This window comes from Condylura cristata, unplaced genomic scaffold, assembly GCF_000260355.1.
Source record: "Condylura cristata isolate star-nosed mole 26May11 unplaced genomic scaffold, ConCri1.0 scaffold00019, whole genome shotgun sequence".
NCBI classification, from domain to species: Eukaryota; Metazoa; Chordata; class Mammalia; order Eulipotyphla; family Talpidae; genus Condylura; species Condylura cristata.
The window spans coordinates 39,419,149-39,432,640 of record NW_004567120.1 but is presented as its reverse complement, the minus strand read 5'-3'; the positions used below and the strand labels follow the sequence as shown (position 1 = coordinate 39,432,640).

General features: G+C 39.9%; 1 protein-coding gene across 7 annotated transcripts in view; it reads right to left on the bottom strand.

Annotated features, from left to right (window-relative positions):
* FMR1 (fragile X mental retardation 1) overlaps positions 1-13,486 on the bottom strand; it is a 39,573-nt gene extending 26,087 nt beyond the window's left edge. For all 7 annotated transcript variants that reach the window (XM_004685858.2, XM_004685856.2, XM_012727182.1 and 4 more), the window contains exons 1-2: positions 13,369-13,486; positions 1,644-1,696 (exon numbers count right to left, since the gene is read on the bottom strand). In XM_004685858.2, the coding sequence (XP_004685915.1) occupies positions 1,644-1,696; positions 13,369-13,419 (104 nt within the window). In that variant the 5' untranslated portion in view covers positions 13,420-13,486. The remainder of the gene's footprint in view (positions 1-1,643; positions 1,697-13,368) is intronic.
* Between the last annotated feature and the right edge of the window lie 6 nt (positions 13,487-13,492).

The following is a 13,492-nucleotide window of genomic DNA, read 5'->3' as shown; positions in this document are numbered from 1 at the left end:
CCATGCGCTCAACCCAGCACTGAACGCCAAGAAAAACATGGACACAGGAAAAACAGCTGATCTATTTTCAAGTTCCCAGGATGACAGTTTGAAGAGAAACTTTTATGTAGCTATAGTACAGGAGAGAACGAGAAAGTCCAAAGAGAATAATTTTAATAGCAGTAATCTTATGGAAAACAAATGAAAAAAGAACTGATCTGATAAATTAGTGTACAAACTAGACACACTTTTAAATGAATAGAGGAAATGAGTGCTTGCTCAATGCTTGAGGTTAAGAATTATAGGAGAAACTGCAATGGCAGATACAGATACTCTCCCTTTACAGAAAATATTGCCTACCCAGTGATGGGAGCAAGCAGATATGGGATAATTGTCAGAAAAAAAAAGTCATTCTGCATGTTATCAAAGACTCCTCTATTAGAGGTGTGATTCTTTTCTCTAGTGTAAAACATGGATACTCAAATGCAAAGAGGCACATTCTGGAAGTTTTGGCTCTATGTGTTCAGAGACATGTATTCTATTAATCTGACTTGTATTATGGACTAAAATTATTAGTCTATAGTTAAGAACAGGGTCAGTTGCTCTAAATTATTTTATCTCTGTCCCACTAAATTCGATTCAGGGATCTACATCATCCTGTTGTTAGCTAAAATAATCTGCTAACAGTTACAGTATATCTGGGTCACATACTGTATTTTAGCAGACTTATTATTCAGATATAATTCAATTGCCATATAATCCATCCATTTAGGTGTATGTGCAATTCAATGATTTGATGTTTTTAAGAATATTCATAGATATGTGCAACCATTGCCAGTTAATTTTACATCTTCATTGCTTCAAAAAGAAGCCCGATATTTTAGGTATGGCCTCTTATTTCCCCAGCCCTAAGCAGTCATTAACCTCTATAGATTTCTTCTTTCTCTAGATATTCAATCTGTCCTATTAATTCCCCTAGTACATAAAAATCAAAACATTGTTTACTTGTTGACCATTCTTCAGGGTTCAATAAAATCCTCAAGTCATGACTACACATATTCTTTGGCTAAGGAGTCATTACATACTTTAGATTAGACTCCTGAATGGTTACTCTGAAAATAACCTTTATTCACACTCAAAAAAATATGAAAGACTTGTTCTTGCCAACAAAATATTAATATCTATGTTTATCGATGACTTCACAAAGGTATTGTTCCTAGGCCTGTAGATATTTTAATTTACTCATGTAGCAGAAAAGATCAGTTACTACTATTACTGGTTATAAATATATGGCACAGAAAAAATAAACTAATGGTTAAACATGATTGTTCCTAATAAAATATACTAAATGAAAACCATTCATTTTAGGCTATATTTTACAAAACTCACATCGATTTTGCCAATACCCGTGAATCCCTTCATTTTCATCTTTTAAAAAATACACATATTCCTATCCAAACTCTGAGCTATTAATACAGAAGAATCTGGTTTCTTTCTTCATATTCAAGGGGACTGAACAGCCATCCACGAGTTTAATACTTTGTTCAGGAACTTCTTGGTCAGTAACATGAAGATCCATTCCTGAAAAACACTCAAACTAGACTTGAATTTTTAAAAATGAGGAATAAATAATAATTAGCATAAACCTTAAAAAACACACTTACTTGTTTTCAAATGCAACGGTTATCGAGTCTTCATGAACGTCCTTTACAAACGCCTATAAGAAGAACACCATTTAAATTAACTTCTAGGCATAAAATTATTTTGCTTTTAGTTAAAATCTACAGCTACCAAAAAAATCAAGCAATGTTACAAGTGAAAGCTTGTCCCTTTTTATCGTATCACTCACTCTGAATTATGCCTATAGTCACCAACTGTGTGTTAGGCCCTAAGAACACTGATCAAGCAAAATACACACAATTACTCCCCATAGTTCGGCATCTAATAAGAGAAAGCGAGTAAGCCGAAACTTCCACAGCAGGTGCAAGTGCCAAATGGATTGTGTGCACGTTCGGCTAGAATTATCGAAGACGAAGAAACTTTTTCCGGGGCCATATGCTAGCCATGACAGCCTGTTTTATTATAACCTATCTTTTCCTCCTTAATAAAATCTCAAGAAACTACAAATAGTGTATGGTTAAATAGAATCTCAACTCTATGTAAACACAAGGACACTAAATTTTCTTTAACAACTATCTGCTGCTAATACTGCCAAAAAGTCCAATTACTAGGATTTAATTAAATTCTCAATCTCGCAGGAACTTGAGGAAAAAAATAATATAGACATCTAAATTTTTTAAATCTGATGACGCAATTGCTAGTAATCTGCAGAAAGACATAATAAAGGTAATAGCTAACTAATTATCAAGAATTCTTTAATCAGCATGCTGGCCATAATTCTATAAAATTAAGTTTTTAATAGGTGTAGCAAAGGAGGTTTGCTTTCGTTTTGCCAATTAGAGCAGAAAAAAAAACAAGAGGCTTTACATTTTACATCTTAAATTTAAAATGGCTTGAGAAATTTAATCTTCTTCCTCAAATTTGTTCAGTTTACATGTTTCTCTCCTTCTGTAATTTCTCCCTGCCTGTAGGATTATGACCAAATTCCTTCTCTGGCTGCAAAAGGCCCTTCCTGACCTGGCTCCACTGCTCACCTTGCCAAGCTTTATCTTTCACATCCTTTAGAGGCTGTTGTGCGCCAACAGTGCTAAGCTACTCAGGTCCCTCTGTAAATGCTGTTCCTACATTCTCAGGGCCCTTTCCTTTTCTTCCCCTAGTTATCTACTACTGACCTTCTACTTTCAGTTCAGAGGTTACATTCTATGAGAAAACCCAGACTAGGTTAACTTACTGTCATCTTCATTCTCAAGGCATCTCACTCCTCTATGCTGGTATCACCCATTTGCCCATGATCAGTAAGGTCCCAGGAGTGGGCAATACACTGGACTTGTACTTCTGAATGCCTACTATGAATTCAATGAATAGTAAGTTGAACACTGCCTAAAAGGTTCCTAATCTAAAGAGGGGTGAGGAGAGTGGGGTGTTAATCAGGGGATAACATACTAAGGTGAGGTTCTTATCAAAACTAAAGGTTGAAAAAGAATTAGCCGAATAAAAGGGAGTGGAGGAAGAGAGCCAGTCCAGGCCTTGGGTGGCAAGAACAAATGCTTAGACCTGGAAAAACAGCTTGAGGCGTGTCAAAAATAAATCCTTGTGGGGAAGGAAGCCAAAACAATTCAATGGAGGAAAAAGAATTGTGCTTGCAACAAATGATGCTGGGACAACTGGATATTCACTTGCAGAAGAATGCCTTTTGATCCTTACCTCATACCATATACAGAAACTAAAAATGCATTAGGGACCTAAATGTAAGAGCCAAAACTATAGAACACTTAGAAGACAGAGTAACAAAAGCTCATGACTTTCGATACTGGGAAGACAACTAGTTTGGATTAAAGCCACTCTTTAGTAGCTTTAGTAACTGGTACCATTTTTGGCAGATAATAAGTGCCCAACATGGATGTTAAACAAATGATTCAATATAAATGTCTTATAAACAAATGTATCTTCAAAGGTCTGAAGTTAAAGGATTTTTTTAAAAACTGAAACTTCCCAAAATATCAAATCAAAACATACCACTCAACTATTAATTACCTGTTCCTAAGGAAAACAATGACGATGAGGCAGGGAGCTAGAAAACATGTATGTGGATAAAGAGACACGAAAACTTCTACAATTATGCTCAAAAGAATAAAAGTACACTAAAAGCAAGTTTCCTTGTAAACTCAAAGTGGATAGACTATGGGCTATACTGGAATCCCAGTGTTCTACTGCACTGACAATGGTGTATTTACTATTCTAAATTAAGTATGTTCAAATACCTGGTTTAAAGATATAATCTAATTTGGGTGGGGATCCCCATTTTCTTCTTATCATTTTGACCTTGCCTGTTTTTCCTCAGCTATCTTTAAATCATCAAGATTTTGTACTGCATTATTTTGGAAACTCTAGTTTAATTATGACCATGATAGTGTTTTAGAAAATGCTGGATTTCATCATAAGGGGACATGCCTCCAATGTGCTAAAGAATTGCTCATCTCACTATTACCTCAGCAACAAAGAGGGCTTGAATCTGAGTTAAAACTGCTGAAATTGGTCATTGTTAGTTTACACAGTTAAGATGGAGAAGGGGAAAAACATGACCTTCTGCCTTTCTGTCTTTTTATCTTGTCCATACACGATGGCTAATACCAAATTAAGCAATCTGCTTTTGGGGGGTTGTATCAAATTAAGCACTAAAATGAAAATTCCCATTAGGACATAACCCCTTATTTGCCAAGAAAGGCCACTGTGTCTTATCTTCATCCTCTGAAGTTTTGTATTTGCATGTCTTGGCAGTAATTAACATTAATGGTAAGTCCTTTCGTCAGTGAAGAGAACCTTGGTATAGCTGGGTGAAATGCTGTTCTCACAAATTCAGGTGTCTGAATGGCTACTGTCCTTGGCTACAACTGTGCTGTCCACATGACAGCTGCTAGTTATATCTGACTGTTTACCTTTATATGCATTACAATCAAGTAAAACAAAAACTTGGCCACCTAAATTTCACATGTTCAACATACTCACAGGCCCCTGTGGTGGGCAGTTGTAGAGAGAGCCCATCTCCATTACTGCAGAAAGGGCTGGGCAGCACTGCTTTAAAGCCTTCACAAATACTGGGGGCTGTTTGCCAGTCTACCTTGAAAGCACACTAAAAGTCAGTCTCATTACTTCATCGTTTTATTTTTTTATTTGCCAAAAAGTTGTCACATGGTTTCATCATACTCATTCATCACATATGACTATTTCATAAAATCAAACATTCCCTCAGAGGAGGAAGAACTGCAACTGTTGTGACTATTCAAGAAGAAAAAGCTCTGAAAGCAGCTCAGGATGTGGAGAGTCAGAACCGGTTGAGTAATCAGCAGTCTACAGGGCCACAGACTTCACTTTAATGAGCTCGTTTGTGGACTGAGAGCTCCTTCATTCTCCCCCAATAAGTCATTTTTAGATATTGCATATTAAGAGAATACAGAAGGCATGTGATACCATTGATGCTGTAATAAGTGGAATAGAAGTTGGGCCTCCCTGGTGGCACAAGGGATTAAGTCTCAGCACAAGGAAGCTCCACACAGCCACTGCAGCATGAACAAGTTGGATCCCCAGACAGAGAGCTGACCCACAGGGTGCAGCAGACCTCTCCTGTCTTCCTGCTGCTCATTTCAGCAGTGGATTTCAGTGGATCCGCCTATTCTGCTCCCCACTCTGACTCTGGGGAATCCTCTCACCAGTCCTGCCCCCACACCCCTCTGGCCTATACCCCAGCTCTTGTATGCATAAATAAACCTTTAAAAAAAAAAAGAAACCCACAGGATTGCCTTTGATCTGCCTGCACCCATACCAAGGGCAGAAGCACCCCATGATGTGAGTCATTTTACAAAAATTGTCATTTCCAACAAGGGTCCCATCTTCCTGCTTCTCATCATAGTTTTCTAATTACTCACCTGTTTGGCCCTGCCTCTTCCTTACCCAAAACTCTTTCCCTCTTTCCAGGTCACTTCCAGAGTGCTATCACCCCCCCCCACCATCCACTTGGAAAACACTCTCTAAACTGCTACCATTCCCATCAAGCCCAGCTGGTGTTTGGGACACACTTAAGGGGGCTCCTGTGAGATTACCAAAGGCCAGCTAAAAGGGTTGAATGAATCACTGGACAAGAGCTTGGTTCCTTTTACGTCAGTAAATTCAGTGGTTGGGTTTTGCTTTGAATGAGACTGGAGTTCAAAATCTGGTTCTGTAACATAATGGCTGTAAAACTGTCCAAAAAAGTGGCGTTTGGGCCTCAGACTCCTCACTTACAAGTAAGGAATGGCTACGGGAGAACTGGATCTGACTCTTAAGGTTGTTGTGTAGTGCTTAGTACAACACTTCACACAGAGCTGGCATTAAATGAGAGATAAAGCAAAGAAGGTCACAATTTATGAAAGACACAGGAAGGACTACAGTGATCAAGCATCAGATATCCCATGTTCATAAATGTCCACTTTAAAAAATGCACACTATTTGTTAAAGAGGCCATCCTTTCTCCATTGTATGGCAATAACCCTTTTGTCAAAGATTAACTGTCCATAGTTGTGGGTATTTATCTCTGGGCTTTCTAATCTAGTCCCCTGGCCTACATGTCTGTTTTTGGTCTAGTACCATTCTACTTTGAGTACTGTTGCTTTGCAGTACTGTTTGAAGTCAGAAGTGTGAAGCCTCTATTTTTCTTCTCTTCTCTCAGAATTGTTTTAGGTACTTAGAGTCTTTTGTAGTTCCATATAAATTTTATAATTGCTCAACTTCCTTGAAAAAGTCATTGGTATTTTGATAGATATTGCATTCAAATTGTAAATTGCTTTGAGTAATATGGTTATTTCTTTAAAGATTTATGTATTTATGCATGCAGGACTGGGTACAGGCCAGAGGTGCAGGGGTGGTGAGAGGATTCACCAAAGACAGAGTGGGGAGCAGAACAGGCCGACTGACAAAGTACTGAGGGGAGCAGCAGACGGGTCAGGAGAGGTCTGCTGCGCCATGTGGATCACCTCCGGGGCGGGGATCAAACTCATGCTGAAGTGGCTTTCGCTTCTTTGTGCTGTGCTTTAGCCCGCTGCGCCACCAGGGAGGGCCCAAGTAATATGGTTATTTTAATGATGGATATTGTTCCAATCCATGAACACGGGATATCTTAAATATGAAATCTCATTCAAACTTAAGTTCATACCAAAAATTAATTGAAGATCTCAATATAAGAACTGAAACTGTACAATACTTGAAAGAAAATATAGGGACTAGACTACAGGACATCTAACACTAAGATATAGTTTTGGATTCATCTCCAATGGCAAGAAAAAAACCAGAGCAAAAATAAGCAAAGCATTTGTACCTCAAAGAAACCATCATAAAAAGAGGCAACTTACAGAATCACACATAAGATTAATTCCAAAACATGCAAAGCATACAATCCAACAAGAAAGACAACCCAACAGAAAATGGGCAAAAGACCTACACAGACACTTTTCTAAATAAGACATTCAATTCAGATGCCTACAGACAAATGTTGGTGAGGATGTGGTGAAAAGGAACTCTCATCCAGTTGGTGGGAATGCAAGTTGGTGCAGCCTCTTTGGGAAATGGTATGGACATGGCTAAAGAAAATAAAAATGGAAATTCTGTATGATCCAGCAATACCACATTAGGCATTTATCCTAAAACTATAAAATTCTAACACAAAAAGCTTTATGTACACCTATGTAAATACAGCACTGCCACAGCTACCAAGTCACAGAAACAATCTAAGCGCCCTTCACCGACAAATGGATCAAGAAAGCGTGGAATATATACTCAGTGGAATACTATACAGCAGGGGGAAAGATAAAATGGCTTCTACGTAACAAAATGGATGGATCCTAAGGTGACTATATAAGTGAAATAAGTCAGAAAGTGAAAGACAGTTATCAGATGGTTTCACTCACCTGTGGAATATAAATAACACAAAAATACGCAAAATATAATGTCTTAGACCTAATGAAAGAAGTTAGTAATAGTTATCAGAGGAATAGGGAAAAGGGAAGAGATGGTAGGGGAGGGAGGCAGAGGAGATATGGGTGCTGGTAGCTTTGTCAGAACACATGCACATATGGAGAGCAAAAATATATCCCCAAAATAAAAATAAAAATAATTAAAGGAGATCAAAATAATGTCAAAGAAAAAGACAAGGTTGTTTGCTCAAAGATACTAAATATCAAAAGGTTATTTATATTAAGACAAAAAAAGTGATGAAACTCTTTGAGGTTTGAGAAAGATGACACATTACAATTTGTAAAGACAGACAGGAGTCCCTCACTACAAGGAATAAACAGGAAATCAAAAAATCATTATGAGATGCTCAACTTACTGGCAGCTGGGCCAAACAGGCCCTCACAAAATAGTACTTACCAGATAGGGGCTGCCTAGAGATAGTCAGGATCAATGAAACCAAGACAGAAAGCCCATCTCTACTTTGGTGAACTCTTACATACTCCATTTACTTTGCTCCCCCATAAGCTTAATGAACTATCTCACAAATATGAGTCACCGGTCATGGGAAAGGTCACTGTGTGGAGCAATTTCAGTGTGAGCCTAGGCCCGACATGCAATACACCCTATATTTTCACTGAAGACAGCACCTGTGCTGCACCTTGACAGGGCAGCAAAATGACCCCAAGAGAATCCGTGGGACACAGGAGAGGGACAAATGAAAGCCTTCACACACCAAAGCAATTGGCACCCTTTGCATGTGGATACTACCAACATAGGAATCTGAACAAACAGGAAGGGAAAAGTACACATTCACCAGTAGCCCTTCCAACCACAGTGTGAACTCTGAAGCACTCAAGTTCACTTGGGCACTTCTATAAATTCTGAGAAAAATGCACTTTCTAGTTACCCTGACCCAAAGAAAGCACACAGAAGAGTAGTGGTAAGTTAATTGTCCTTGTATGTATGCCAACGTGTGTGACTACTCCAGTTCTTATGCACTCCCAATGTAAAGAAAGCAAAGACCTTTCCTAACAAAGGTCTTTAAATTTGTCTTTTTAGAGGACATGGATAGGATGAATTATAGTGTCATATGCAAGGCGCAAGAGTTAAAAACAAAAAAAAGAAAGACATAAGCTGACTATTTCATGGTATCTTCCTATTAACAGTATAAAAGGGCTAAACAGCTTTGCAGGTTGATTCAATGTGCCAAAGCAATGTCTGAGGAACTAATACAATCAAAGATCGCAATAAAAGAGAAAAACAGGCAGGAAATCAACTGATTTCAGAAAGTCAAATCACCTGATCTCAAATCCCAGATCCAAGCAGTGTCAGATCTGACACTTATTGATAAGATCAGTCACCCAATTTCTCTGACTGTTCTGCACTGCTGTCTATAAAAGGGGCATGACAATAGTGCCTGAGGACTGTGAAGGAAGATTAATAAATGGACAGAGGTAAAGCATCTAAATAGTGTCTATCACCCAGAAACCAGTCTCAGCATTGGTTAACAGTTATAACCCTGACCACGGTCACTGTAATTCCCAGAACAGGCAGGAATCAGAAATGCAATTATTATTCCAGTGATTTTTGCAAGTAATTATTTGGTGGTTTTCAGAATGTGAGAGCACAGATTTGGAAAATGGCAGTTTCAAAAGGAGAAAAATCCTGTTTCCAGACATACTACACACTAAAAAGTTAAGACCGCAGAAAGAACTGTGGTTGACCCAAATAATTCACTTCCTCGATCTACAGAACACCTGTATGCAAAGTTAGAGACCTCACAGAAAACACGAACAGTGCTTTAAGCAAGTGTTTTTGTGGCAAAACAGTGATTTCTAGCAGGCTATGTAGCTGGTCATTTAAAAATTTCCTTGAATGTACATTTTGTCGTATTTAGCTGCTAGCTCCATATTACAACTCATTAAATGATGTCTGTAGATAGGAAACTTAAAAGCCAAAGAAATATCGGGCCCTCCTTGGTGGTGCAACGGGTTAAAGTGCAGCACTACGAAGCTATCGCAGTTACCGCAGCACAAGTTCAATCCCTGGCAGGGAGCTGACCCACATAGTGCGGCAGACCTCTCCTGACCTGCCCACTGCTCCCCTCAGCAGTGTATTTCAGTAGATCTGCCTGTTCTGTTTCCCACTGTCTCCCACTGAATCCTCTCACACCCCACACCTCTGGCCTGTACCCAGTTCAGTATGCATAAATAAATCTTAAAAAGCCAAAGAAATAGTAAAGTATAACATATCATTTTTACCCCATATTACAGTAATGAAATATCAGTAAAAACTTCACAAACTGAGAAGTTTTTATGTCTTATATTTCCAATATATGATTTATTCATCTTTAAATAAAGATGAATAAAGGTCTTTAAATTTGCTTAAAAGACACTGCTTTGGCAAGTTGAATCAACCTGCAAAGCTGTTTAGCCCTTTTATACTGTTAATAGGAAGATATCATGAAATATTCAGCTTATGGCTCAGTTTCTTTTTTTTTAACTTTTAACCTTGCATATTGCATTATAATTCATCCTGTCCATGTCCTCTAAGAAAGACAAATTTAAAGACCTTTATTCATCTTTGGAAAAGATGATTTATTCATCTTTGGTACTAGTTTATTCTCATACTAGTACCAAAAACCTAGGAATCTTTGGATATATTACGTTAATGCTGCAGTAACATGAGGTGTATATCTAAAGTGGGAGTTAATTCATTACCTTTCTTAATACATCAGAGCAGTCCGAAAACAAACAAAAAAATGCTGCATTATTTTAGACAAATGACACCTAGAATAAAAATATTTCAACTTTATTCCTTTAGAAGATGCTTTGTAAATATTTCATGAGACATAATTCAAGTGTCTTTATGTCTTAAATAAACTCTGTAAATTATACAGGCAATAACTTTTTCTAAGTAAAAGAAATACCTAAACATGAAAGTAGAGACTAGCAATTATTAAAAGAAACTTCAGTTTTTAAGAACAAACAACGGGGGGGGGGGGAATGAGTTGTTACAACCTTAGGGTTTAGGTTTCAGAGTTCTGTTGATTTTGAATCCTGAGTATGAGTTATTTTTGAGGGAAAGAATTCAACTATTCCCAGCATATATTCTATCCAGTTTAGGATACAGCTTGGACCAGGTGCTCAGAAGATGGAGAACTGCCCTTTGCAATATGGTGCTTCATTAGGCAAATCAAAATCTGAATTCAATTACATTAAAAAACTGAGTTGTTTAATTTTTAAAGGGTCTTCATCAATTTGATGAACAAAGTTCCTATTCTTCTCATAAGTGTAAAGTATCTCCATAGTAGTTCATTTTTTTTTAAAGATTTATTTATTTATTCATACAGAACTGGGGTACAGGCCAGAGATGTGGAGGGTGAGAGGATTCACCAGAGACAGAGTGGGGAGCAGAACAGGCTGACTGACGAAGAACACTGCTGAGGGGACAGCGGGCGGGTCAGGAGAGGTCTGCCACACCATGTGGTCACCTCCGGGGCAGGCGGGGATTGAACTCATGCGGAAGCGGCTTTAACTTCTTAGTGTTGTGCTTTAACCCGCTGAGCCACCAGGGAGGGCCATAGTAGTTCATTTTTACTGGTCTTTATTTCTATCTTTCCCTGCCCATTCCACTGGACAAGCAACTTTGTTTTAATACTAGAGTCTATGAAAACTTAAAATTGTTTTCATCATAGAAACTATTTTTTCTACCAACAGACTATGAAGTTTTCCTAAAAATAAACCCTAATGAAATAAACAGAACAGCAATTTATCAACATATATTTGTTCAGGTTTCACATTTCCTCTCAAGAAACCAGGTGACCCATTCCTTTTATTCACCTTCAACTTTATTTTTAAAAAAATCAAGGAGAAAAACTGGGGATTAACAGTAAAGATAAAGGTCATTTCTTATATTCCATCAGTTTGCAAGCAAAATCACTGGACCAAATATAGGCTGCTGGAAGAGAACAATAAATCCTTAAAAAACAAACAAACAAACAAACAAAAAAAACCAGGAATGTGCAACTTGCCCCCTAGAGCAAGAAAACTCACTCAAAGACAGTGAGAGTGAAGTCCAAGCTAAGCCATCACAGCTCTGTGAGAATACTGCTCGGCCACCAGGCCCTGTTCACATGCATTATAGTCAGTGGCACGAATCTAGTGACCAAAACTACCAATGAAAGAATGCTTCCACACAAACTAGCAGACATTATAGAGCACTGAAATAAATGCAAACAAAATTTTGACTGCAGTCAACTGAAAGAATTTTATATTGGTGAGACAAGAAAGACCATTAGGAGTTGGTTTTTTTCCCTCCCCTTTTACAGTTAAGGGTTTAATCTTTTCACTAGAAATATGGAAGTCACATCATTTCTCACTTATGGATTGATCTCCAAATATCTCCATAAAGTCGGTGAACATATTATGTAGTTAAGCGAATTGTAGATTTTCTTAAGAGTCAAACGAGTCTCATTTGAACGTTAAATGTACTAAAGTGAAATTTACTAAAGACATAAAATTTACTCAAGTTATGCTGGACAATGGCAATAGCTAACTTCCGGGCTTTCTTCCATGTGGACCTTCTACTGCCAACATACTGTAGTTAGGTGGGTGATACTTATCGAAGTTAGAGGGACATTGACTAGACCTACAGGAAGTGCATAGAAACAGATGCACTACTGACAACATGCACATATTTTTGTATTCTCCTTTTCAACATTACAAGGTACTAGCTGACCTGCAAAGATGTGAGTTAAGAGAAACCCACAGTAAAAGCATGCATGCCTCTGTAAAACCTCAACAATCCAGTCCACTACAATATTACCCATTCAGAAGACAGTCGAGTAGATGAACACAAAACAAGTATTTGCACTCATTTTAAAACATTCCTTCGTAATAATGTACTCTCAGTTAATTTCCTGAAGTTGCATGCAATATATTCAGGCCTTTGGAGAGTGAAAATAATTTCCTTCCCCGTAGCAGAGTTGGTAATGTGTTTAGAAGCTCTAGTATCTGGATTCCCAAATTTGCCCCCATTTCTAAACAGGGAGAGGGGCCGCTAATATCTAAGATTACCAACTTCTTTAATTCACCGCTGGGATAGGTCAGGGTCTGCCTGAAACTTTTGGATCTAAAAGCTCTGCCGAAATCCACAAAGGGAGGCCACCAGGCATGGGTTGCCATTGTGATTTGGTACCGACTATAGCTTCTCGCTACTCTTGCTTCATACCCTTTGCCCTGAACCGCGGAGCTCTCCGAAGTCCCTAGTCTGGACCGGAAAAGAGAAGCCCAGCGGAGATCGCCCACCCTCTGGGCCCCGCAGGCGGCGGCTCCACGGAAGCGCCCCTCCTCCCCCCCCCCACCGCTGCGCTCCTCGGCCACAACCCACACGTCAGGCCCGGATCCCTCCGGGGAAAGGCTCCGGAGGCAAAGATATAGAAGCCCTCGCCGCCCCAGGGCTCGCAGACCGGCCCTGTCGGCCGGGATCGCCCACCTGCCGCCGGCCATCGCCCAGCCCCAGCTCGCCCGGCTGGGCTTGGTCCCCGCAAGGGCACCCACCGCTCCTTCCCACGGCGCCTGGCCCTGGGCGAGGCGAGGCGGCGGGGCCCGGGGGTGCTGCCTACAGGCCTGGAGTCCGGCCCGGCCCGCCCCGCCACCTCCCGCCGAGCGCCTGGGCCCCAGGCTGGGCGCCGGGCAGAGGGCGCTGGGCCTGCCGCCCGCGGAGGTCGATATGAAAAGGGAGGGAAAGCCGGGTGCCGCCGTGGTGGGCCCCGGAGCCCCGTACCTTGTAGAAAGCGCCATTGGAGCCCCGCACTTCCACCACCAGCTCCTCCATCTTCCCGTCAAGCCCGCTGGCGCCGGGAGCCCGCCCCCGAGAGCTGGGCTGCGGGCACTCGAGGCCCAGCCGC